Raw genomic sequence first — 27,223 nt, forward strand, 5'->3', positions numbered from 1 at the left:
AGATAACCATTCCAAGTCCCTATTCAGACCCAGTCTGATTGTATCAAGTTTTCATATGAGTTCCAGCTCTGCAGTTTCTTGCTGAAGTCTGTTTTTGAAGATTTTTTGTACAAGTATGGCAACTTTCAAGTTAGCTACAGAGTGTCCTGGGAGATTGAAGTGCTCTCCAACTGGTTTATGGATGCTACCATTTTTTATGTTTGATTTGTGTCCATTTATTCTTTTGCGTAGAGACAATCCGGTTTGGCCAATGTACATGGCAGAGGGGCATTGCTGGCACATATTAGATTAGTAGATGTACAGGTGAATGAACTCCTGATGGTGTGGCTGATGTGGTTAGGACCTGTGATGGTGTCACTAGAGTCGATGTGCGGGCAGAGTTGGCAACGGGGTTTGTTGCAGGGATAGGTTCCTGGGTTAGTGTTCTTATTGTACGGTTGCTGGTGAGTATTTGCTTCAGGTTGGGGGGCTGTCTGTAAGCAAGGATAGGCCTGCCTCCCACGGCTTGAGCGAGTGAGGGATCATCTGCTAGGACAGGTTGTAGATCCTTAATGATGTGTTGGAGAGATTTTAGCTGGGGGCTGTAGGTGATGGCCAGTGATGTTCTGTTGTTTTCTTTGTTGGGTCTGTCCTGTAGTAGGTGACTTCTGGGTACCCATCTGGCCCCACAGTATGCCAACATTTTTATGGCTGACCTAGAACACTGCTTCCTTGAAACTCGTCCCCAAGCACCTATTCTTTACCTACATTACACTGATGACATTTTCAGCATCTGGACTTATGGGAAAAAGTTCCTTAAAGAATTCCACCGGGATTTCAATAATTTCCACCCCACCATCAACCTCAGCCTAGACCAGTCCATACAAGAAATCCACTTCCTAGACACTACAATACAAATAAAGGATGGTTACATTAATACCACCCTATACCTATGCCTCACTAAGGCAGGCCTGGAGAACCCCCCTTCACTGCTCCTTTCCTGGGGCAGGGTGTGGTAGGACAACAGAGCCTCTGGCAGGGTGCCATGGCAGGGTGGTACATCCCATCACAGGGAGGAAGATAGAAAAGCCACACAAACTATGCTTATACCATGAGCTCTTCAGTTTCTTTGTATGTGTTTGTATCGTGCTTAGAACAGGGCCCTGATCCTGACTGGGCACTTCTGCAATATAAATATTTAATCAAAATAATAATCAATAAGTGAACTTCACTGTTCCCATTCCACATGTTGCATATGGCCCTAAGAACAGATAAACTGACTAGTAGGCTGGAACCCACGATATACTCTTCCATAGCAAAGCAACATTGTTCAGATAAACATTTTACTCTCTTTCCATACACAGAATCTTCAAACTACAGTAAAGTATATGAAAATAAACAAAAAAGGGACAAAGAAGACCATTCAAAACAATAGCAGATTGCACTTACATACAGTAGTGCCTTTCACTGTTAGGTAATTATTATCCCCATTCCACAGATGAAGAAACTGAAGAACAAATGGGTTAAGCGACTTTGTCCAAAGTCACATGGCAAGTCATTTGCTATCAGGAATAGAAGTTCTTTTGACTCTAAATCCTCTTCTCTACTCACCACACAGACTAACTCCTGTAAAAATTTGCAAGGTGATATGCTTCTATTTAGGCATAAACTGATGAACATTGGTAAAGGAAGCATGCTTTAGTAGCTAAAATATGGGAGGAACAAGCAGGAGACCTGTGTTCTACCCGTAGCTGTCACAACCTTAGACAAAACATTTAACTTCTCTGTGCCTGTTTTTTTTCCCCTCATCTATAAACTGATACCTAACCCACAAAGATATTGCAAATCGTTAATGTTTGTAAAGCCTTTTCTGGTCATTGGAGGAAAGATACTATACTGAAGTCCAAAATACAATTAATATGAAAGTTTCTAAATAATTTTTTAAAACATTATTTATATTTACACTCTAAGGGCCATATTCTAACTGTTCTTGTGCAATCATTCAGGGAAGTGATAGATGAGGTCACAGGGAGCTTCCTACACCTTGCAAACCAAGCAGCCAGAAACCTGCACCTTATGCTCTCTGAGCACAAGAGGATGTGGGGAGACATGCATCACAGAGCATCATCAGAGACAACAGATGATGGGCTGAGAGGGCAGCAAGGAGCTCACATCAATTTCTCACTGAAAGAGTTAAGAGTCTAAAAGAAATAAAATAGTTGTAGTAACAAAAAAGGAATTCATGGCTTCAATATTAGGAAATTAGCTTAGGGAAACAATGGGTTAATCCTCTGCTGGAGAAAGGGAGCCCTTCTCTAACCCTCTGCTGAAGGGAGGGAGTCCTTATCTAATCGTAAACCCTGAACACAAAAATTCCGTTAGAGAAGGGCAAAAGGTAAAGTAGATGGGCGCATACTTAAAAAGGTAATAGAATATTAACACACACCTTGCATAGAAAATTAGCTTATTAGCATGAACATGGAATGTATGTGTTGTATGTAGAAGAAAATGTATGTAATAGGCGGTCGTGAAAGTTGTAAACCTTTTACTACCCAGCCAATGGGGAACGAAGGGAGGGACTTTTTCGGCCGGGACAGGGAATATAAACTGTTGAAAAATGTAAAGAAGGCGCGCTCCTTGTAGAATACATTTTTTTTCCTCTTGAGTTGCGCCCAGCTTTGCAAAACTGTTTAAGAAATAAAAGTAGGTTTTTTTTTTTTTTTTTTTTTTACTCTTTACCCGTTTATGTCCGACGTTCTTTATTGGACCTTTTTGGTCCTAAGTAGAAAAACTAAGGAAGTGTTTCTAACATCACTAACCATTAGCCCAGAAGTTCTCCCTCTTAAAAAGGTGCAACAGTTGCATCTACTGCACCTGCTCTCCCAGCACTCTGTCCTTTGGGAGCTGTTACTGGTGCAGTGCCCGTGTAATACAGCTGCAACTTATGAAAACCATCTTTCAGCACCAAGTGTAAATATTAGGAGACAAATGGAAGAACAGCTACCTTTATATTTTAGTTTATGGTTGTTTTTTTAAAATCAGCTCAAAGGGCAAAATGTATTATTGTTAATTTGAGGGAGGGAAATATTTTAAAGAAATTTTTACAGCAGATTGCACTACAAAACAGAGCAACCTGGGTAGTAAGAGTGTGTTTGAGATGGGAGCTTCCTGTATAAAACACACCAGATCAAATAAACCCATACAACATGAAATATAGTACAGTAAGAACTGCTTACACAAAACTCAGTGATTCAAGTTTAACTGCCATTCGTCAGATCAAACATCTAAATGTATTGATCTAATAAGATCATAAGGCAAACATCTGCCTAACAAATAAGTAGGCAGTTTTGATAAAAAGATACAAGAAGCGAACCAGGACACAGGGTCAAATGCTACAGTAATGTAAATGATGATGTCAGTTAACTTGAAAATGGCACAGTACTGTAATCGGCACTAGTCTGACATCCAGCACACATGGAAAAGGGTTTATTTTGCACAGTGAGGACACAGAAAAGGGTGGGGACAAGGCTGGATTAAGGCACAGACACTATAGGCCCATGCCTAAGGCCCCAGATCCTGCAATTATGTAATTACATCAGAATCTCAGTATTGTTTTTTTTAAAAAGTGCCTAGCCTCATGGTAGAGGAAAAAAGCTTGAAAATGTGAACTGAGTATAATCAATGCAGTGATGTTTCCTTGAGCCTGTAGAGAGCATGAAGGGTGAGCGGTCCCCTTCCATCAATGTGGGGTGTGAATTCCAAGATCCATTGCTTTGGAAGTCCCACCTGTGAACATCCATACTGAATAGCTGTCTGTTCTTCACTCATACCCATATAGGGGCATCAACACTGGTGCTACAGTATCTCAGGTTAGGCGCTAGGATTTCTGGAGGTATGCCCCAGATTCTTAGCACCTTGCTAACTTGAGCTAACAGAGATTGTTTTGCAGTGTATTGTGGGAGAACTTGTCTGTCTTTCCCAATTCCCCGGTTGGAAGTGTTTTTAGCCCACCAACACATTTAACAGAGGCACTTCTAGCTCTGCATACTCCTCCCTTCAGTCTGTTCTCCCTTCTGTCTGTTCCAGCCAGTGCCAAAACATCAACCCAGCACAGGTGCTGGAACTATTCCTGCTTTTGTCTGTGCTGTTATTGCATCAGGATGCAGAGAGCGAGCATACGGGACACCGTGGAGAGCATTTCAGCTGTAGTTTGAGACTCTCAGAAGGTGACAGTGAATCTTGATAAGGAGGAAATCATGCAGGCTAGATGCTGACATGGCAGTGGGGAGACAGCTGATACATGCTACAATCACTGCAGATTCCCTACATGAGAACGGGTGCTTCTGCACGGTGCCTGTGGGACTTATCATGCAGATCCAAGATGACCAGCAGCGGCTCCAGAACTTCCACATGAGGAAGGGACCTACAGGGAGCTGTAGGAGGAGTCTGCCCCAACCCTTCAGCACTAGGACACACAAATGAGGGAGCCCATACCAGTCCAGAAGCAGTCTGAAATTGCCATCTGGAAACTTGCTACACCAGATTGCTACAGGTCTGTGGCTAATCAGTTAGATGTTGGCAAGTCAACTGTCAGTACTGCAGCAGCGGGAGGTTTGTGAGGCACTGACTGCTGCAGTTTACCCCCCCTGTTAAACATACCTACTATGTACCTGAAATAATAGCTGGCTTTAAGCGAATGGGGTTACCAAACTGCACTGGGACCACTGATGGCACCCATGTGCCTATTGTTTGCCCACCACAAGGAGCACATGTCATTAGCAAAGGACACTTCAAGCGTTATGCAGGCATTGGAAGACCATAAAGGCCAAGTTCATGATCACAAGCATAGGATGTACCAGCAAGGTGCATGATATCACAGTGTTGGGGAGATCTGGCACTTACCTGTTTGGCCAGGAAGGGACCTTATTCTCTCCAAATAACATGCTTATCAACAGAGCACCTGTACCCACTGTAATTTTAGGAAACCCAGCTACTGCCTTGGCTTATGAAGCCCCACTTCTGATACTCTGATATCAGAGAACCTGGCAGAACGTTTAACCACACAGAGCACTTGCAGGATAGTGGCAGAGTGTGCATTTGGCTGAAGGCAAGATGGCACTGCCTACAACCTGTTTGGATGCCAGTGTGTCCAGTGCCATTTGTACTATTGTTGTGTGCTGCACCCTGCACATCTGTGAGGCTAAAGGTGAGAACTTTCACCAGGATTCAATTCAACACCCTCAAGATTTGCAAACTCAGTGCAAGCAACCAGAAAGCATGCCTGTCATCTCTGGGGTTGGGTCAAAGTGAGCAGCAGAAATAAATATTATGGTATGAATTTCAAATGTAATTAATTAAAAAAATAAAGAAACTGAGGGCCTGTTTGGGAGGACTAAGACAATCAGACCAGGGACCTGTTACCAGCATTGGTTTTAACACTAGATCAGGCCCAGGAAGCTTTGGAGGATATTAATCGTCTGGAGATCTCCAATGAAAAAGTTGATCCTTCCAGTCACCTGCTGGATCTGCCTATCAATGGATGGAAAGAGCTGCCTATCAATGGATGGAGAGAGCTAGTAAACTATAGGAATCTCATCAACTATCTTGAATTTCTCATGTATGAAAAGTCCTCCATCACTACCAGTCAGGAGTTGGGAAAATTCAGGTGGACATTAACAGGATGCTGAACTAGGATACAGAAGCTTGCTAACAACAGCACTGCCTCCCTCCCAGGCCAGACAGTATACTCTGTATGAACAGCACCCAGAAGCCAACTATCACCACCATCACAAAGGGACTTCTTCCACTTACTACAGCCACTGAGACTTATTAATGCAGGCTGTCTGGAGTAGTGCTAGTATCAGTGTAACTTTATCACAGTATACAAGTGTGACAGAGTTACAAAGAGCAGTAAATGCTGAAATATACATTCAGACTTGCTAATCCTGTAATCTCATCTTTGTACTTCCCTCCCCCCCTTGTAAGCAGTTCAAACGCAGCTAGAAATCAATAGTTGCATGTTTAATACCCCATATCTTGGAATCCATTGAATTACATGTGGTTGATGGGGTGTGGAGGAAAGAAGGACCAGGGAAATGGTGTGGCTTCCACCCTCAACTGAAGCTAAGGCCATCCCATAGTACATAATATCCTCTAACAATAACTGCTTTGATCATAACCCAAGAAACTCTCTGTTTTCTTAGTTTCCCCACCAACACCAATAATAATGAAGTTGGTCACAGTCACTTACCCAGCTGCAACTGTGGCTCAGGTACTGGTTCTCCTCCCACCCAGTCCACAGGCCCATACCCAAAGAGATCCTTGAAATACAGCCCCACAACATCCCTCCGAGCCCATCTAGCCACAGGTCCATTCCTGCTCCTCTGCTTCCTATACCACTGCCATCTGCTACAATGCTGTCCGTGGCCTAAACATCAGACTGTTCCACCTCAGAAGCCTAAATGCATGATGGCAGACTTTGTCTTCGGGGTAGCAGTGAGCACCTAGTCAAACCTGCTTCAATATGGGGGAAAAGCCCTCTGAACGCACACCTCTCGTTGTCACCTACCACATATGGGGTATAATCAAAACAACTTCAACCCATACTGCATGGGAACCTTGCTCTGAAAGAAATTTTTCCTGGACCACCTCTTCTGGCCTTCCAACAGCCCCCCAGCCTTGCCATGTTCATCATCAAAAGCAAGCTCCCCACGGACAAGGACTCACCAACTCAAAGTGGCACCAGACCCTGCCATAACAGATGCAAAACCTGTAAACGTATCAGCATTGCAACAATGATCAACACCTCAGACAACATACCTTTCAAGATGGATTCTACACATTCCTATCACAACAGCTTGTGTACTTCATCCTGTGCACTGAATGCCCCAACAACAAATATGTGGGTGAAACCAGACAAGAACTATACTCTCAAAAGAACTCATACAGAAAAACGATAAAAAACAAAAATACCACGTCACCCATGGATGAACACTTTTCACAAAACAATCACTCCATATCTGACCTCTCAATCCTTATCCTCAAAGGATCCTGCACAACACATTCAAAAGACAAGCCTAAGGGCTTAACTTCATAACTCTGCTAGATACTAAAAATCACGGACTGACTAGAAACACTGGATTTATGGCTTATTACAATCTACAATTTACTCACTGCCCCTCCCCCGTTGCTCATCCCTGTCCTCCTCACCCCTTGTTTTCCCCTTTTCTCCTCTATGACTGGTGAGGTGCTAACAGGCCACTTCACCTTGAATGGTCCCTTGAAATATGTGTTAACTACTTATGCTGAACAATCTGTTCCCTTGTATTTAGCTGTGACATTCTGAGTATCCTTCCCACACCTGAGTTCAGGGTAGCTCAAAAGCATCTTTCTTTCACCAACAAAAGTTGGTCCAATAAAAGATATTACCTCACTCACCTTGTCTCAATTAAACAAAACTACATATATGTCTGACATAATTGCCACCTACTATTATTATAAATAACCCCAAAGATTAACTAAATTAATGGAACATCTGAGATTTCCCATGCATAGAAGTCAGAGAATGGTTTCCACTGCAATTGTAATTTAGCCCGCTAGAAGTTATCACTATGATCAACAACAAGAAATACTGCTTCGATACAAGGGTTCAAGTTTTGGTGGTTGTTCTTTTGCATGTAGTATTCATTAGTGGCAGACCAGGGTAAGGTGTTCGAGGTCACCAGCCAATGGGACGCCAGCAACCACTTCCTGGTGGAGGGCAAATACACCCGCTTCGCCGACTGGCGTTTCGTCCACCGGGCCCGCCTCAACTGCCTCCCACTCAACGGAGCCATCCACTTCGGGAACCGAGACAAGCGCTGTAGAAGGTGCGGGTACACCAACGAGACCCTGCCACACGTCATCTGCGGCTGCAAGCCCCACTCCCGAGCGTGGCAACTGAGGCACAACGCGGTCCAGAACCGCCTAGTGAAGGCCATCCCCGCCCGCCTGGGAACAGTGACCGTCAACTCCTCCATCCCCAGGACCAACAGCCAGCTGAGACCAGACGTCATCATCACGGACGAAGAGCGCAAGAAAATCGTCATGGTGGACATCACGGTCCCCTTCGAGAACCGCACCCTGGCGCTCCTGACAGCTCGCACCAACAAAGAAGAGAAGTACGCACCCTTGGCCGACACCCTACGCGAACAGGGTTACTTGGTCCAAGTGCACGCCCTGATCGTCGGGGCGCTGGGCGCCTGGGACCCCCGCAACGAGCCCGTGCTCTGGGCCTGCAGTGTGGGTCGGCGCTACGCCCAACTCATGCGACGCCTCATGGTGTCAGATGCCATCAGGTGGTCGAGGGACATATATGTTGAACACATCACCGGGCACCGGCAGTACCAGGAGGAGCAGGCCGGAGAGCCCCCCCTGGAACCAGCCGTCCCTGTTGACTCCTCCGACCCGAGCGGCCTCGTCGAGGGGCACACCACCAGAGGCCGCGGTGGGCATGCCACCCGAGGTCGCGGTCGTGGCGGGCAGAGCTACAGACGCCGCGAAGACCACCGCGAGAGAAGACGGGACCGGCCCGCCAACCGACCGTGAGAGACACCGGACTACCGAGAGACATTTCACCCCGTACAGACCTATGTATTCTCTCCACTGAACCATACCCCCAACGTCCCTACTGTACACTGAAATGCTCCCTCATGCCCATATATATCTCTCTCTGTAACCCTTAAACCCAACATCACCCCGCCCCATCCGGGATACTGCAGCCCACCCCACCCCACCCCACCATTGCCCTCCCCTGGCCCCCATTCCCACCCCCACGCATGGACTCACTCGCCGCGGAAGAAGACGGGACCGACCTGCCAGTCGACCATAAGGAACACTGGACTAATGAGAGTCATTTCACCCCACATGGACCTGTATATTCTCTTTTCTACTGGATCTTGCCCCCAATGACTTTACTATGCATTGCATTGAAATGTGCCCTCATGCCCACATATGTATCTCTCATCGCCCTCCCCCGTCCCCCACTCTCACCCCCACACAGGGACTCACTTGCCCTCCCTAGCAAACGCCTCCCAGGGACCCCCCTCGCGGTGGCATGCCACTCTACCCCCAGACCTCCACCCCCACACAGGGACTCACTTGCCTTCCCTGGCAAATGCCCCCCAGGGATCCCCTCCACCATAGATAGCGTCCCCCAACCCACATATCCCCCCGTACGCCACTGTACCCCCCAGACCTCCACCCCCACACATGGACTCACTTGCCTTCCCTGGCAAATGCCCCCCAGGGACTCTCCCTCCACGCTGGATAGCGTTCCCGCCCCCCATACCCTCCTGCAACCCTCAAGCCCCACACCGCCAGCCCCTCCCACGGGCCACAGCTCATCCTCGATCACCCCCCACTTCCCCGCACTGCGTGTCATCCCCGGATACTGTATTGCTGTGCTTTTTGAACCTTGACTATCGCTTTATTGTTTTGTGCTTAAACATTTCCTAATAAAACGTTTTAATTCATTAGTGTCAGTCCCCAAAATAGCAATAACTAGTGCTTACAAAACTAGTAAGAGGCCATCCACAACATCCTTTCTATTTACATATCACAGCGCATAATTGAAAAGAATGAATGGGATGGAACATAGCATTATGTTTAGTGCACTCCTTAATTAGGTCATTTATTAAATGGTTTAATAACACAGCATGCAACACATTACCAGCAGAGATTTTACTTTAGAAAAAAGCCATACTATTACTAATTAAACTCTCATTCTGCAAGGTATTTTTAGATATTACTTTTAAAAAAGACATGATAATGAAGACATCATGGATCACACTGATCATGGTAATTTACACTACATTAAGCTATCTGCTACACTTTAACACACTGGGAAAATTGCAGGCTCTCTGTTGAGCTATTCACTAAGGCCAAATCGTCTTCTCATACCAGTGGTCCCCAAACTGTGAGGCGTGCGCTCCCCCAGCGGGGTGTGGAGGAAGGTTTGGGGGGCACGTGGTGAAGCCCAAGCCAGCCCCCATGGGGGGTTGGGAGGGGGCACCACCCAGCCTTGCTCTGCCCCTCGCCTATCTCCACCCACAGCTGCAGCTCTGCCCTACCCCCTGCTCTGCCCCAGCCCAGCTCCCCGCCCAGCTGCAGCTCTACTCTGCCCCCAGCCCAGCTCCGCTGAGTCTGCCCTCATTCACTCTCTGCCCCCAGGCTAGCTGTGCCTCTAGCCCCAGCTCTTCCCCCATTCCCTGTTCTGCCCCCAGGCTAGCTCCACCTTCAGCCCAGGCTCCTCTGCTGAGGAAGCCTTGGCTGTGCAGTAATGGAGAGAGAACACGGACAGATAACATTACTGGTAAATGGGGGTGCGGGGGAAGAAGAGAGGTTCAACAGGAAAAGTCAGTGTACAGCAGTGGTGCCCAGAGTTAGATTCCAGGGATCATTAGAAGGAAGGAATACTCCTCAACACCCTTGCAGTGGAACGGTAGGAAAGTCACTCCATAGCCTTAGGGTTGCTCACAGCTAATCATCTGCCTGGTCATTAATTCAACAGTTCTCTCCTACCCTACATATTGAATTACAAGCAAGCGCCTACAGAACTACACTATGTAGCGTGCAGGTGGTGAAGAAAAGTATAGACATAGGCGCAGGCTGTGTCAGCAACCACCAACATGTGGTGGTACCATGGCTCAGCCTTGCCACATGGCATTGCCCTGAGTCAGTCGGTGACTCCAGATTGATGATTTTACATACCAGGTAGGGCTCGCTCAAGGATTCATGAGGGGGATTGGAATGGAGGGTCTCACAAAGAGGCCTTTGGAGTAGTGCAGAGTAGTAAAATGTTACAAGCTTTTTGATGGGATGACTTCCAAGCAAGTTCATTTGGCTAGAGCAGTGGTTCTCAACCTACTTACCACTGTGGGCTGCGTATACAGCTCTCTATGTGCTATGTGGGCCTCATCCACACAATATAGATATACTACCTGTATGGCCCTGAAGATGTAACATGGGCCATTGCTGTATGCTGATTGGGCTGCAATGGCCCATGGGTTGAAAACCACTGGGCTGGAGGCTCCTTCAGGTGGTTTGCCTACGGGGTTCATAGAGACTGGAGAAAAAAAACTTTTTTCTGATGTTAACATGAACAGCAGGAGAGGACCTGAAAATATGGATCTCTTGCTCCTTTTCCAGTCTCACAGAAACAGCTTCAGAGGCAAAGACAACCTTTTTTTTCTTTTTATTTCAAGGGGCTAGAATTAAAAAAACAAAACAAAATAATATCGCCTTAATGAGCAGTTTTGGCCCATAACTAAATTTCCCTGCTTTTAATAGAGTAAGATAAATAAGCTTTGTTCCAAATTCAATGTTTCCTTTATGAACATAATCCCTACATTTCAGGGGGGGGGGAGGGGGGGGGGGCGGGCGGAGGATGGAATAAAGCCTTTCAAGTCCCTGGTTTTCTGTGCCCAGGAGTTTGAATGTGGATCATATGGATTTTCTATAGCAGCCAACAGCACAAGCCCAATGTTTTGATGGGTCCTATACAAAGTAATATACAGTGGCCTTATCATTGGTGTGTGCTAACAAGGGTCCCACAGTGTGCCCTAAAGGCTTGCAGACAGAGTAATCAGTTGCCATAACAACTGAAGTGGTGGAAGTGCCATAGTACTACAAAAACAGCTTGTTTTAAGTTAGTGTGGTATAAAGATGAACAATATGTTTTGCTGCTAAAAAACAATCAAAAACACTAACTAGCATCCCCACTGCCCCACCCAATAAAGAATCTATGGCAAAAATCAGAAAGTAAGTTAACAAACCTACACTCCTACACCAAAACAAAAGTACCTAGTTAAAAGAGTTAAGAATGAAATGCATTTCATTGGTAACCATCCAGCTAATGGCCAAAAATAATATTTCACTTTCTTTATAAAAGTTCTACATCTCTTTAAAAATATCCAAAACATCAGAATGTCTGGAAATAAGCAGTAAAGGGATTTCACCAGTTTCCCTCGTCATATAACACTTCAACATTAACTATCACTGTACTAACTTACACTGCCTACCCAAACTTGTCTGCCTCCTAATTTTGTTCTGAAAGGGAAATACGGTGTTAGATTTCTACTCATATATAACTGTTACAAACCTTTTCTTTTTAAATGTAGCTTATTACTTTGATAATAAATATTTTGAAAACAAAAACCTAGTTCTAGAGCACATTAATTTACATCAGCATTCTTTAAGTTTTCTACTTGGATAATGCTTTGGTGGTGAAGAATATTTTCATTAACAGAATTAGAATGATGAATCCATTTGCTTTTCTAAAGTGTGTTGATTATAAACTGGTTTAGATGTATGCAAGGGTGCACAGAAATTGTCAAGTTCATATTTTTAACTATATTCACTATTTAATTATTATTTGTATTGTGGTAGTGCTTAGGAGTCCCAAGGACCCCATCGAGCTAGGCATTATACGAACTCGATAAAAAGATGGTCCCTGCCCCAAACAGCTATTATTTAGCAAAAAACACTTTTAAAAAATTAATAGTAGCATATGTTACTATTATATTAAAATTAATGTTTTGAATAGCAAGTGGGATTTTATGATCTCCCAGTACCTTATTGTTTTAAGTTTGCGTGTTTTACGAATTTTAGGATGCAAATTTACAGTTGGTTGGGCACTGTCAGTTGAGTGGGGCGATGAATGATCAAAGATTTTATGGCAATGGAAAACTGACTGGGTTGCTTAACTGTTCCCAATGTTTTCCATGGCTTTGTAAGTTCTAGAACTTTGTAAAGGAAGTGCAATATTGTTGGGCTATTAGCTGAACGTGTGCAACCTTAACTCTGTTTGATTAAGACTTTTTGGAGGATGTTGATTTTTGTTAAGAAGTACCAAAACTTTATAGTGAGTTGGTGTAGAAGATTCTGTTCTAAGAGATCTCATGAGGCCCATCTGTATGGAGCTCCCCTCCTGAAGACTTTAGCAACTCTATAAAGTGTGAGAGAGTAGAGGGGGAAGAGATACTTATCTGAGTAGGATCTGAAGGCAGTAGAAAAGAAAGGAGTGGGAAAGGGGAGGCTCTTATCTACAATGAATCCTTAAGCACCCCAAGCTCTAACTAGAAGTTTTTAGGCATCCAGTGTTTCATGTGAATAAGATAATCCATTTTCCTCTGCACCCCCTCCCACATTTTCTATACTTGCACTTTCCCGTTCTGAAATTACGAAACAACTCCACAGACCCTCTCTAACCACACACACCTAATTGAACCTCTCAGCTTTTAAATGTGCCAAAGTGTAACAAATCAAAACTATGTGGAACGCCTGTGTTTTATTTATTTAGCTTTTAAACAATAAGAGGCCATCTAAGGATCTAGGCACCTAACATAATTAATCATACAATAAATACCATTAAAATTAGACTTCAGCAAAATTAAAGTCAGTTCCACATGAACTCAGCCAGCCAGCCAGCCACCCCTTTTATCATCTAAAAAGCACACCCTTAGGCTTCTCCAGGAACTCTATCAAAGAAATGTCTTTTGCACTTTGCCTGGAAAGTCACCAAATTTGAGCTATTTAGGACCAATCAGGAGAGTGGGGAGAACAAGTTCTAGAGTCTTAGAGACCTGAGAGAATACTCTATTAGCTGTTCCCTCTCCTTTATAGTGAAGGAGACCCCGCTCAGACACACCTGCTAGAAAGGGCAAAAAGAAACCCAAGTTTCCCAAGCCCAAAGAAAAAAACAAAACAAAACAAAAATACTGTGCCCTGCCAGTGTATGGCAAACATACCTCTGATCAGATTATTTCTCTGCCATGGCATAAGGTATGAAGAACTAGAACTGGGAATTTCTGCAGTTTGAAACACACCACCAGCCAAATGGAGACAAATAATGGCTTGCTTTATACAGTAGAGAAGGGAGCCAGGATGGGGGAGATACGGTGATTTCATTTATTTACTTATTACTAACACTTACTCTGTCACCTTGACCCTCAGTTTTTAGAGAAGATCACTCTTGGTCTTAAAAACAGTAATTATTTTTACTAAGCTTGTTTTGGAAGTTGAGTCCCTACCCCCCAGGAGTCTTTCTTGACTCTTCTACATCAGCATTTCTCAAAAAGTGTGGGTCGCCCCCCCTTTGATAGGATTGCCAGGGGAGAAAGCCCCAGTCCAGAACTCTGGGAGACGGGAGGGCTGAATCCCCAGGCTGGAGCTTCGTGGGCCATGTAATACATCTATTTTTTGTAGATACAGCCTTGTGATGCTTTTTTTTTTTTAATTTAAAATATTAAGTATTCTGAGTAAAACCAGGCACTGGGCTCATGTAGTAATTTTCCTCATCAGAAGCAGTGGTTCTCAACCAGTGGTACATGTACCCTTGGGGGTATGCAGGTCTTTCAAGGGGTACACCAGCTCATCTAGATATTTGCCTAGTTTTACAACAGGCTACATAAAAAGCACTAGCGAAGTCAGTACAAACTAAAATTTCACACAGACAATGACTTCTTTTATACTGCTCTATACACTAGTATGTGCTGAAATGTAAGTACAATACAGTAGAACCTCAGAGTTACAAACACCTCAGGAATAGAGGTTGTTCATAAACCTGAAATGTTTGTAACTCTGAACAAAACGTTCTGGTTGTTCTTTCAAAAGTTTACAATTGAACGTTGACTTAATATAGCTTTGAAACTTTGCTGTGCAGAAGAAAAATGGTCCTTTCCCTTTATTTTTAGTAGTTTATGTTTAACACTATACTGTACTGTATTTGCCTTTTTTTTTTTTGGGGGGGGGGGGGGGGGGGGGGTGTCTCTACTGCTGCCTGATTGCTTACTTCAGTTCCAAATGAAGTGTGTGGTTGACTGGTCGGTTTGTAACTCTGAGATTCTACTGTATTTATTATATTACAATCCATTTATTTTATAATGATATGGTAAAAATGAGAAAGTAAGCAATTTTTCAGTAATAGTGGGCAGTGACACTTTTGTATTTACTGATTTTGTAAGCAAGTCGTTTTAAAGTGAGATGAAACTTGGGGTATGCAAGACAAATCAGACCCTTGAAAGGTTGAGAACCACAGGTATAGAGTAGGACATCAGACACAAGGCTTCCACAGGATCTGCATTTGTTCAGTAAGTAATATTGTTTAAACAGGTAGCTTTGAAATAAGTGAATTTTTAGCATGATTTTCTTTCCCTCTAGACCCACTTTCTAACTTTTACTTTACATCTCTTTGTACGCCCCTCACTAGGAGCTTTTCCCAACCTTTAAAGTTACCCTAAATACTAAACAACCCCCAAGTCTTTTACACTACATTTTAATTCCAAATTCCTCTCACTTTTAGCATGCACTATTTGTTGGACTCCCCAATCTTTGCCTTAAAAACTAGAGGGGGAGGGAAGAGTAGGAAGGAACCCTAATTAATCTATGACAGATCTCCCAATGGAAGAAACTGCAATGATTTGATGAGAGTAATGATGGATGAACTGGTAAGACAACTCATCTTGTGTTAAGGAATACCTGCAGAGAATCTTTGTACACTCCAATAGAATTCTTTTTTCCTAAATGAATATAGGGTTTGGAAAAGATGACACATCAAGAGCACTGCTGAATTAAATCCTCCACCCATAAAGTCAGAAATAGCAGAGAAGTGTGAGATTCCTCACACTGCTACACCCAAGTGCCCTGGTAAGAGGGGAAGATCACAGCCCCATCCCATCCATTCCTTGGTCTCTTTTTCCATACTACTAACAATGGTGCTAATTGTCACAGATATCCACAAGGAGCTGGGATAACACCAAATCATAACAGAGGCTTGGCAGTCTTTTTGGAATATTCATTATACAAAATACAAATGTGTGATATATCACACAATGAAGAACAATGGCAAATATGGCCAGATGCAGAGTGGAAGCAGTTTCCAAACAATCTGGGCAAAATTTAAACCAAGGTTTTAGGGATTGGAGCCTTTCAGTCATTACCAATTGCCTACTATTACTTGGCCTTTACTTTTCATTTTTGGGAGAGTGTCCAAACACCACAGAAATAGACAATACAAAGAATCACAGTCAGTAACATTAAAACAACACTAAATTATTCAAAGTTATAAATGGCCTTCTCCGACTACTGTAGTTTTCCCCATAGTATAACAGCATGCGTTAATGCCAGGATTGTGTTATTTGGACATTTATTTTTAATTTGATTTTAAATAGGGAGGATTTCACGTAACAGTTGCTTTTCTGATAAAGACAAAAATGCATACAAAAAAACTTGTAGACCTCTTCCCTCCCCGTTGCGCACATTTACAACTTAAAAAACAAAAATTGTTACACATATTTTATTCAAATAATTTTTTTTACATACCTTTTCCCTCCCTCAAACATCACTGATATAAAAGACTTTCTTTTGCATTAGCTGAAATTGAGAGCAGGTTTTTAAATTAAGTTGTAAACTCAAACAAAATTTATCAAGGCCACTGCAACATTTCTGTGAATTTAAGAGTCCAAGATATGCCACTATATTTTTGGTAAAATTAATGGATTAGTTCTCAGGCTGGGAAACTCTTGCAGAAACATCTTGTCTAAAACATAAAAGGGTTATTTATTACAAAGGTCAATGAAGTCAGGAGACATGAGAGATTCAAGTTTAAAAAAAAAAAAAAAAAAAGCATCATCAAAACAATATTTCTGCTATGCTATATTGGTTTTCCCTCCTTCCCCTGAGGAGGAGTAAGTAACTAGCCACCCATACTTTGCACAACCCAGTGCTTTCTTGTTCTCTTTCCCCTCCTCCCAAAATTTCCACAATACACATGGTTTTAATTATACAGTGTATTATACACATAGGTCACTTTAGAAATCTGTTCTAACTACAGCATCTTCACGTTTGTGGGAAGTTAACTTGCAGTCGCAATATTGAGTTTGCAAGATTTCTTCTGGAAACAAACAAGCCCTCTAGGGAACGAGTGACATTCTGAACATCCGGCTTCTGCAGAGGGGAAAAAACAGCAACAACAAAGGGGGGAAGAAGCTGGGGGGAGGGTGTCTTACAGAGACTGACAATTGCCCCATTTCTGTTGGGAACAAGTAAAATAAACAGCACCACTTTTTGTTTGTTTGTTTAAGAAAACCTTCCAGGGATGTGGTGGTTTCTGAACTAGTCCTATTCAGATCATCTTCCTGGTCCTTGTTGCCTTAAAAGAAACTTTTCAAAGCCAGAAATCTTTTCTTCAAACACAAGCAAATGAATCATAGTGGAATATTACCCACTACCCATACTGAATATAAAATACCAGTGATTTATCAGTTAACATCCTCAAAGTGGCAAAAACCAGAAGAGCTAACGAGCTGCCATGTCACAGGATATTTAGCAAACAGCAAAACGCAAAAGGAATATAGTAAATATAAACGAGAGGGGAGGGACATGTGCTTCATGGGCTGGACTGGCTAGCAGAGTTTTACAACCAGGGAAGAAGACTACTAGGGGTTGGGGAAGGAATGGTCTCCACTTAATCTTCCAACTGATCAACCCCTCACTGCCAGCCCCCCAGGCTCAGATTTGGGCATTCAGTGCACAGTCTAGCCCTTAAACACTCTTATGCTTCCCCTGGGACCCTCATTCCATTCCTTCCTAACTTGTTGGATCACGCAGAGAGCACAGATATGTACACACACCACACACGTCCACTCTTCGGAAGGACTTAAAGCAGCGCGCGCGCACACACACGCACCTGTGCATCTACACAGACACGAAGTACACAGCTACCTGGCTGAAGCCCCTCCGACAAACCTCTCCCCTTGAGGCACCAGTCGGTGCCTACCAGTGCACGTAGTCTGGCCGAGGCTTACACCGCTGGAGAACACAGACGACACACGAGCCGCTCGTGCAGGGCACACCTGCCTGGGGCACGCACAATGCCGTGGCGCACGCCTGCAGCCCAGCCCAGCCCGGCCCCTCCACCCCGGGCACTGCCCCGGCCCCCCGCACCTTTTGCTCAGAGGCCGGACCCGCACGGCCACCTTGACATTCGCCATGTCCCGCCGCAGCCCCGGGAGGAGACGCCGCCGCCGCCCGCGCCCCGGCTCCGCGTCACATCGCCGCCCGCGGCCAACCCGCCGCCCCGCGCCCTCGCTGCTCCCTGCCGGGCCGGCTAGTGGCGCTCCCCGCTGTCCCCAGAGCCAACACAGATTGGCGGGCGCGGCCCCACCGCCCATCACGGCCCCCGGGAGGGAAGGACCTCCCCAGTCCCGCCTGCGTCCCGTCCGGGGGCGGGGATAGCCCGGCCTCCTGCCCTGCCCGTCACTGGCTAGCGCAGCCGCGCCCGTCGCTCTTGCCTAGGGCCGAGCGGGGGACCCCGGGCCACACTGCACTGGGGCTGCATGAACCGTGCGCGTGGGGATAAAATAATTCAGGGCTGGACGGCTTCGGGGACAGCTAGGCCTCGCTGTTAGCCGCCTTCCCGCCACAGGGGCTGCTGCCTTCGTTTGTAAGCAGGCTGGCGCCGTGCACCTGCTGCGGCGGTGATCCTGCTGCAGGACACCAAGGCAGGGGCTAGTAGGTGCTCACACAATATTTCGGATGGCTACACACCTTCCTGTCGCCACAAGCAATTGTACGCATTGCAGTCTTACTTGTACTGTAACTAGGTGAGCGTCCTCCCATTGAAGCTTCTGTCCCAAACTGCTAGTCTGTCACAAGGCACCTCTAAAAATGTGTTTAACATACTGAAAAAAATAAGATCATAATACAGACAACTGGCTTTAGAGGATTATGGGTCTGTCATGCAGGTTCAACACGTATTTCTGATTTATCATCCCAACTAGAGTTGTAAAATTTGCTGTCCACAAATATTGGTTGCTACCTGCATCTCCAGTATCCTTGAGTTATCATTAATCAAAGCAATGAATTAATATGTCGATGCTGATGACAAATGAGACAATGCAGTTTTACTATTCAATGACCTATTATCCCATATGTAATAATAAACTGGGAAAAGTAAAAAAACTGATTTAACTATTCGTTTGAGGCATGAAAGCAGACAGTTTAATAGTTTAACTGTTTAAAAAGTAAAATAGCAATAAAGGACAGCCCATGGCTGTTTTCAAGACTTCCAGAATTAGAATGAAGTACAGCAAATTAATTTAGCCTGAACTTCTAGCTAAAGCATCAGTACAGAAAGAAACAGCAGAGGCAAAGGACAGTCCTATGGTTGAGGCACAGATCTGAAAGACAGGAAATCTGGATTTCTGTTCCTGTCTATGCCACAGACTGCATGTGTGACCTTAGGGCAAGTCACAAATTCTATGTGTGAAATCCTGACCTTACTGAAGTCAATGCAGGTTTTTCCATTGACTTCAACAGGGCCAGGATTTCATCCTCTGTGCCTGTTTCCTCACCTATGAAATGCCTTAATGCTTACCTACCTCACAGGCAGACTGTGGGATTCAAGACTTCAGTTGTACAATGAGATGTGGTCATGTGGACCATTGTGCCTGTATAGAAACCCACTATCTTCATTGGAGATTCTGCACATGCACAGGGGAGCCACCTGTGCTCAGGTAATTGCAGGGAGGTAGCTGATAGGAGACAAGAGATCTAGGTTCTCTCCCAGTTCTACCACTGACATTCTGCATGACTTTAAGCAGTTCCTTCTATCTAGTCTACTTCAGTTTCCTCAGCTGTAAAATGGAGATAACCATCCACTGTGGTGAAGGTATTTTTTTAGATGTAAGGATAAAAAATGCTAAGTGCAGAATATCACAATTACAAAGCCTTACAAATTGCTCTGAGATAGAGTTAAGAAACAAAGCTCGCTTCACCCATTTCCAAAATTCAGCTGGCGTGAGATGCAGTTATTGAACTGCAAAACAAGCGCTACTCAACAGTTTAGAACATAAATGAAAAATAAGAACACTATCCAGTTAAAATTTCTGTGGAAACTGTAACAGACAGACATGGAATTTGGCCCTGATAGAGAAATTATTACTCCCACCCTTGCAGGTAGTTCCATGGGCTGTTTAGTGGCCATAAGTTGTCAGGATCTTGGTTTTACCTCTCCTTTGAAAGTAGTTAAGACAAAATACACACCATGTTCTATGCTCAAATTATTATATCACAGCTAGAGCTGGTTGAGTACTGCAAAACTGTTTTCAAATTCCAAAGTGCTGTTTAATTCAGGCATGCTCACACATTTGATTAATGCTGAGAATTGAGAATGTTTGGAGATGGCTAACATTAATAATCCTATTCAGATGTCAACCAATGTATTATTGCACTAACAAGAAGATTTTGGAGCCAGTTTCTGTCATTCTGTTTAAAAAGTCTGCCTTTAAATTAATACTTCATGAATAGTCCATAAGTTGAACACTGGTGAATACTTACAAGTAATGAATACATTAGCAGAAATCATCTTCTGTTTGCAACCAATTTGAACCCAGAAAAAAGGGATACATTAATTTGAAAATTTATTAACCAATAATTTGACTAGTTCTAATTATAGCTGTCCATCCTGCCAAAGTCACATATACAGTACACTGGTAGTATCTATGAAGAACAGCAACATAGACACTTAAGGATTTTAACCATTTTATTCTGTGGTGGACCTGCTATAACACACAACTTAGATTTTTATCTGAATAAATTCACCATTGTTCACCTATGGAACACCTGACTTCTCCATTTTTTCTGGCTTTATTTTTACATTTTATAAATGTTTCCATGTAGTTTGTGTATTTCTGCAGGATACAGTATATTTACTGGCAGTTTACAGCTCAGGAAGAATGAAGTATTTGTGGTATTGAGCCACCTAGTGGTTGACTTTAAAGAAATTAAGGGGTTTGATTTAATAACTCAGGCAGCTTGTTTAAAACAAATAAACAAAAAAGCTGGATAAAGAAAGAATCTGATTTGCCATCAAGGACGCTGATCCTTGTGACAGAGTGGGATATGTCTATATCGAATTATGAACTCCAATTTGTACTATGTGTTGAACACGCCCACAGACAAACTATTGTACTGCATTCCAGATAGCTGCCCTGCCCAGGAAATGTGCTTGACACCTCACTGAAGGACTATCACTAAGAAGCCATCAAGACTGAAGTCTGGAGCCATCAACTTGTAACTGCCTCTCAACCTACCTCTAACAAACAGTTTTTCTACACAGGGTCCCCATAGATGGGGCAAGCACGGCAATATTTGCACATGGAGGGTAAAGCTGGAGCTTCTCATCTGAGCACATGAAACAGAGGAGAGACCCTACTTAAGAGCACAGCTCTGCTTTGTGCAGGGGTGTCCAGCCATCACCAGATGAAGAATGACCCGCAGGAGAAGGATGGTTTTTGCCCAGACTGCAATGGTGACAAACCTCATACTTACAGAAAGGGTGAGCTCAGATATGAGGAGGATGTGTCTCAGGACTTTTGCTGTTTTCAAAGAGCTGTAACTGTCAAGTGCTTTAAGAGTGATTAAGAAATTCCTTTGCTAAGGATTGGAAAAAGGCAAATATAGTGCCCATCTTCAGAAAAAGGAAGGAGGAGGATCTGGGGAACTACAGAATGGTCAGCCTCACCTCAGTCCCCGGAAAAATCATGGAGCAGGTCATCAAGGAATCCATTTTGAGGCACTTGGAAGAGAGGAAGGTGATCAGGAACAGTCAGTATGGATTCACCAAGGGCAAGTCATGTCTGACCAACCTGATGGCCTTCTCTGATGAGATTACTGCCTCTGTGGATGTGGGGAAAGCAGTGGATGTGATATACCTTGACTTTTGCAAAGCTTTTGATACTGTCTCCACAGTATTCTTATGAGCAAGTTTAAGAAGTATGGGTTGGATTGAATGGACAGAAAGCTGGCTAAATCATTGGGCAGTGATCAATGGCTCCATGTCTAATTGGCAGCTGGTAACAAGCGGTGTGCCCCAGAGGTCGGTGCTGGGGCCGGTTTTGTTCAACATCTTCATTAATGATCTAGAGGATGGGGTGGATTGCGCCCTCAGCAAGTTTGCAGATGACACTAAGATGAGGGAGTGGTAGATATGCTGGAAGGCTGGGATAGGGTACAGAATGACAAAGACAAATTGGAGGATTGGGCAAAAGAAATCTGATGAGGTTCAACAAGACACGTGCAGAGTCCTGCACTTAGGACGGCAGAATCTCATGCACTGCTACCAACTGGCTAGGCAGCAGTTCTGCAGAAAAGGACCTGGGAATTACAGTGGACAAGAAGCTGGATATGAGTCAACAGTGTGCCCTTATTGTCCAGAAGGCTAATAGCATATTGGGCTGCATTAGTAGGAACATTGCCAGCAGATCAAGAGAAGTGATTATTCCCCTCTATTCAACACTAGTGAGGCCTCATTTGGAGTATTGTGTCCAGTTTTGGGCACCCCACTACAGGAAGGATGTGGACAAATTGGAGTCCAGTGGAGGGCAACAAAAATGATTAGGGGGCTAAAGCACATGACTTATGAGGAGAGACTGAGAGAACTAGGCTTGTTTAGCCTGCAGAAGAATGAGGGGAGATTTTATAGCAGCCTTTAATTACCTGAAAGGAGGTTCCAGAAAGGATGGAAATAGGCTGTTTTCAGTGGTATTAGATGGCAAAACTAGGAGCAATGGTCTCAAATTGCAGTGGGGAAGGTCTAAGTTGGATATTAGGAAAAAGTTTTTCACTAGGAGGGTGGTGAAGCACTGGAATGGGTTACCTAGGGACATGGTGGAATCTCCATCCTTAGAGGTTTTTAAAGTGCGGCTTGACAAAGCCCTGACTGGGATGATATAGTTGGGGTTGGTCCTGCTTTGAGCAGGGGTTTGGACTAGATGCCCTTCTGAGGTCCCTTCCAACCCTAATCTTCGAGCGCTTGCTCATGTCCATTCCACTGCAGGTGACTAATAAGCAATATCTTTGAAGATGGGTTGGAGATACCGGTGAGCTGCCCTCAGCAAGGCTCTGCCGAATTCCGCGTCCTCTCTCACCTGCTGAACTGTGAATTGTGGACCACCTCCGCGAACAGTGCCGGCGAGCGGAGGCGTGCTCCGAAGAGCTTGATGTACTTGAACGCCGTCTCGGCACTGACGACTTATGGTGCCATTTGCCCTTCAGTAATTGGGATTGGTGCCACTTGGAGCTTCGCGGTGCCGAACCAGACTCTCGTGACCAGGTTCCACGTCGGGGACCCCGCGGTGCCGGATCCGACAGTGACTGGGTTCTGCGCTGTGCAGGCGAACTCCTCCGTGCCAGGCTCTCCAATGGCAACCGGGTTCTACGCTGTCTCAGTGCGGGCGAACTCCTCGGTGCCGGGGATCGGGAACTGGAGTTGTCCAAGCGCCGCCTGGCGGACCTCAACCGGTGTCGCCTTCTGCTCTGCGCTGCTCCCGATGTCAGGGACTAACTTCGGTGCTGAGAGGGGGACTTGTCCTGAGTCGACGCAGACCGGCTTGATGCTGCCAACCTGGAGCGACTGCTAGGGGAACGTCCTTGCTCTACCGCCGCTGGCCATCCAGCGGGAGACCTTTCCACCCTTACCAGGGGGTCTCCAACGCCCTTCAGGGGAATCCAGCGCAAGCTTGCCCTGGGACACCAGCTCCTTCTCCCTCGGTGGACAGGGGGGCGGAGATGGCGTAGGCAACACCAGCAAGGCACTTGCTGCCTGAAAAGCCTCCGGTGTTGACGGCACTGGCAGGGGCACTCTCCCGCTCCCAGGAGTCCGGGGAGGCTCCCTGCCCAGAGATGCCAGCATTGGAGAAAACTCAATGGCCTGTACTTGATGCATCTCCGCACTCGACACTACCCTTACTGGCGGCACAGGGGAGTGTCCGCGCTCCATGCGCTGCCTCTTCTTCTTCGGCACCAGTGATGTCGCTTGGTGCTGACTCGATGTCGATGCCAGCGGTGTGCTCTGCACCAAGGGTACGCTCGGCGCCAAGGTAGATCGGGACAGCTCAGATGCCGGGCGGAGTGCTGCTTCCTTTAGAAGGGCTTTTAACTGGATCTCCCGGTCCTTCTGGGTCCACGGTTTAAAAGCCTGCATATTTTGCATTTGTCTGTCCTGTGCTCTTCCCCCAGGCACTTAAGGCACCGATTGTGGGGGTCGCTAAGCGGAAAAACTTTCCCGCAGGAGGCACACAGCTTAAATCCAGATGACTGGGGCATAGCCCGGCCACACTAAGACCCTCAGGGTCTTCTATCTAACTAAACTGAACACTACTTAAAACTAACTAAGGACTATGAATAACAAAGTTCAAACAACGGGGAATGGTACTTGCAGAGAGCAAGGCTAGTTCCAGCAACTGTCATGGGCGGAAAGAAGGAACTGAGAGGGCGCAGGGCTGGCAGTGCCTCATATACCATGGCATGCGCACGGGACTCCAGGAGACACCAGAGCCGGCCCTACGGGATCTGCTAAGGGTATTAAGTTCCAGGAACTGTGCACAGTGGCGTGCACACACCGATAGTGGAATGGACATAAGCAATCACTCGAAGAAGGAAAAGTTTCTAAAAAGAAGGCCTCTGACCAATGGGGTGACTGCAGATGCTTTTAAATAAGACAAAAAGAATGTCTTAAATTGAGTCAATATGGCCCTTTCTAACCCACACATTAATGTTAAAGACTCTGTGAACCCAGCTGCAATTAAAAAACTATTGGGCAGCAAGAAGGAGGGGACAGGCCTTGGGAAGAAAGGTAATTGTAAAACTTATACGAATTAAGAGGGAAATAAGCGTGAACTGTTTCAAATTTGTTTTAGCTGAAGTCAATAATTGGCAGTGACATAACTCTTAAAGGGTTCATTGTTAATACATGCCTAACAACATTGGAGCTAGCCACTATGGAGGTAAGCACCCCTGGGTTTAGCCAGTTGATAAGTATCTTGATCAAATACTTGTAAGTGTTTTGTTACTGTTTGGGTGTAGTAAAGTTGCTTATTATGCAGGCATCTTAAAGCAATTGTTTAAGTACCATTTGGCCTTTGGATTTAATAAAGGAATTTATGGTTAAGTTAGTGTTTCCCGTATCAATATTAATAATTTTAACAGGATGAAAATATAGAATACCACACCATTTTACAGAAGGGGAAATGGAAGCACAGAAGTCAAGTCAGTTGTCTGAGGTCACACAACTGTCATATAATCAGAAATGAGACAGTGCTGCCCTCTAGCCATATGCTCAGTCCTCAAGCTTTTGTTGCCTCACATCTGAAATGGCTTAAATGCAATACTCAATCTGATTGGTTGAAGATTCTGAAACATGTAAATACAGGATCCTACTCTCATAGTCTGGAGTAAGTTAACCAAATTTCCCTCCCTCATTGCCCAATGCTATTAAAATATTTTCATTTTCCATTTTTGTTTACTTTATAATTTAACAGTGAACAACCTGAACTCCCTTACAGCTGTAACCATTTATTATAAGCGAAAAGCAGGCCAAATGATAAAATTTGGGAGGGAAAAAAAAGCAACTAAACCACAGACACCACTAGCACAGAGAGAGCAGTTCTTGAGTTTAAAATCAACCATACTACAGTACTATAAAAGTGACTTAGGATAGTTATTCCTACTAGTCGTTTGTAAACCAGCTATTTGTTCAAAGCTGGACCCAAAAGAGCAGTTCTGCCTTTCACAATCATATTCAAAAGAGGAGGGTGGTGGTTTCCAATAGCAGTTATCTTAAAACAAGTAGCACTTATTTATATAGCATCCAAACCTCTTCTAGATGCTTTAACCCCTTTCCCTGTTTCAAAAGAGAAACCTCAGCATGTACAATCATAAGAGACAAAGATGCATTCTCTGTTTTTAATTTGACACACCTTTAATACCCACCTTCTTTCTTGATCGTGTACTTGGCTGTTTATTTATAATCCTTGCATAGTATCTTATGTTAGCCATTGTCTATTTTGAAGAAAATGACTACTACTTACTATCATGCTTTGTCTCTTCCTTCCTCTGCAATTTTTAAAGCATTGAATTTCAAAGCTCACCTAAGATGGGGGAAAAAATATTTTTTTCTAAACAAAGTAGGCAATTTGCTTGGGGCGAGATTGCAAAGGAATAACAGTCTAGATCATATTTGGCTCTTTGAGACTAGTTTAAAACTCAAGAACTATGCCCCCCCCCCCTTTGTTTTTTGCCATGAAGGGAGCAAAAGGTGAAGAAAACAATTGTCTAAAGAAGCAGGCTAAAGCGGAAGGGCATTTAAGCCAATTTGGCCTTTATCCCACCCTTTCCCACACTCCTCCCCCACTAACTCCACCTTTGCAGATGCCTCTCCGAGTGAGTGCCACACACTTAGGTGGAGGAATTTGGTTGGGCAGGGAGAGGATGGAGCCAGTCTTTCACAGCATCATTCCGCACAGAAATTTCCCATACTTAAAAAGTTAATATTGTCAACATGTCAATCAGCCCCCTTGAAGAAGCCTTTGACAGCCCATCTCAAAGCAACTCTGCTGCCACAGGAGATTGGGGTGGGGAAAACAGAGGTACAATGTCAGAGGATGCTTGAGTTAATTGTGCTGGTTCTGTAGATAAGAGGCTTCACTCTGCAAGGCTAAAGATCTGTTTTTCCTATATACTATATTCATTTTTTTATTTCTGTTGAGGACAAGACCAGGGCCAAACCAAATTCCACCTGCAAAATGCTTATCTGCCTTTCAGATAGCTAGGCGTTTCACACCCAGAACATTTTGAAGGTGAAATCTAAGTGTTAAAAGTGATACCTTCAAATGTATTACTCTAATCTTTCAAACAGAATTCTAAAGAATAGGGGTTGGCAGGCAACAAATAAAACAGGATACCTGGAGTTTCAGCTGAGCTACAGATGACTAGGTTTTACATAAGACCTAGCAGTCACATACATGCTGCAGAGCTCCACTGACATTAACTATGAAGAACTGGAGAGAAAATTGGCATAGATATTGGGAAGTCTAGGTTAACTGAAATAAAAACGTGTTTGTAATGTGCAAGTATCAAAGATTATAAGCTCTTTCTTAGTTTGTAAATTCTTTGAATTTTTTTGTTTGGGTTTGTACAACATGTCCCACAACAGGGTCTTGGTTCATGACTGGGGATCCTAGGTGTTACAGCATGTCTTGCTATGGAATGGGTGTAATTCATAAAGTCAAAATGGCTGAGAACTTAAAAATTGGATGGCAGGAGACAGCAAATCCCAGTGATCATTCAATCTGGTGATATTCTGAACAAAAAGAGCCCTCAACTATACTTGTAGCTGCTTCAATTGCTTCATACTGAAAGTGAAAAG

At 44.4% G+C, this 27,223-nt stretch overlaps 1 protein-coding gene across 1 annotated transcript in view; it reads right to left on the reverse strand.

Moving 5' to 3' along the window:
* STARD9 (StAR related lipid transfer domain containing 9) overlaps window positions 1-18,594 on the reverse strand; it is a 199,452-nt gene extending 180,858 nt beyond the window's left edge. Inside the window, 5 exon segments of the mRNA XM_067558116.1 lie at window positions 17,962-18,028; window positions 18,031-18,124; window positions 18,127-18,159; window positions 18,162-18,308; window positions 18,565-18,594. Of these exon segments, the coding sequence (XP_067414217.1) occupies window positions 17,962-18,028; window positions 18,031-18,124; window positions 18,127-18,159; window positions 18,162-18,308; window positions 18,565-18,594 (371 nt within the window).
* Window positions 18,595-27,223: the final 8,629 nt, after the last annotated feature.

This window comes from Emydura macquarii, unplaced genomic scaffold (assembly GCF_026122565.2).
Source record: "Emydura macquarii macquarii isolate MOO-44397 ecotype Brisbane River unplaced genomic scaffold, CSIRO-AGI_Emac_v2 contig_1876, whole genome shotgun sequence".
Classification (NCBI taxonomy): Eukaryota; Metazoa; Chordata; order Testudines; family Chelidae; genus Emydura; species Emydura macquarii.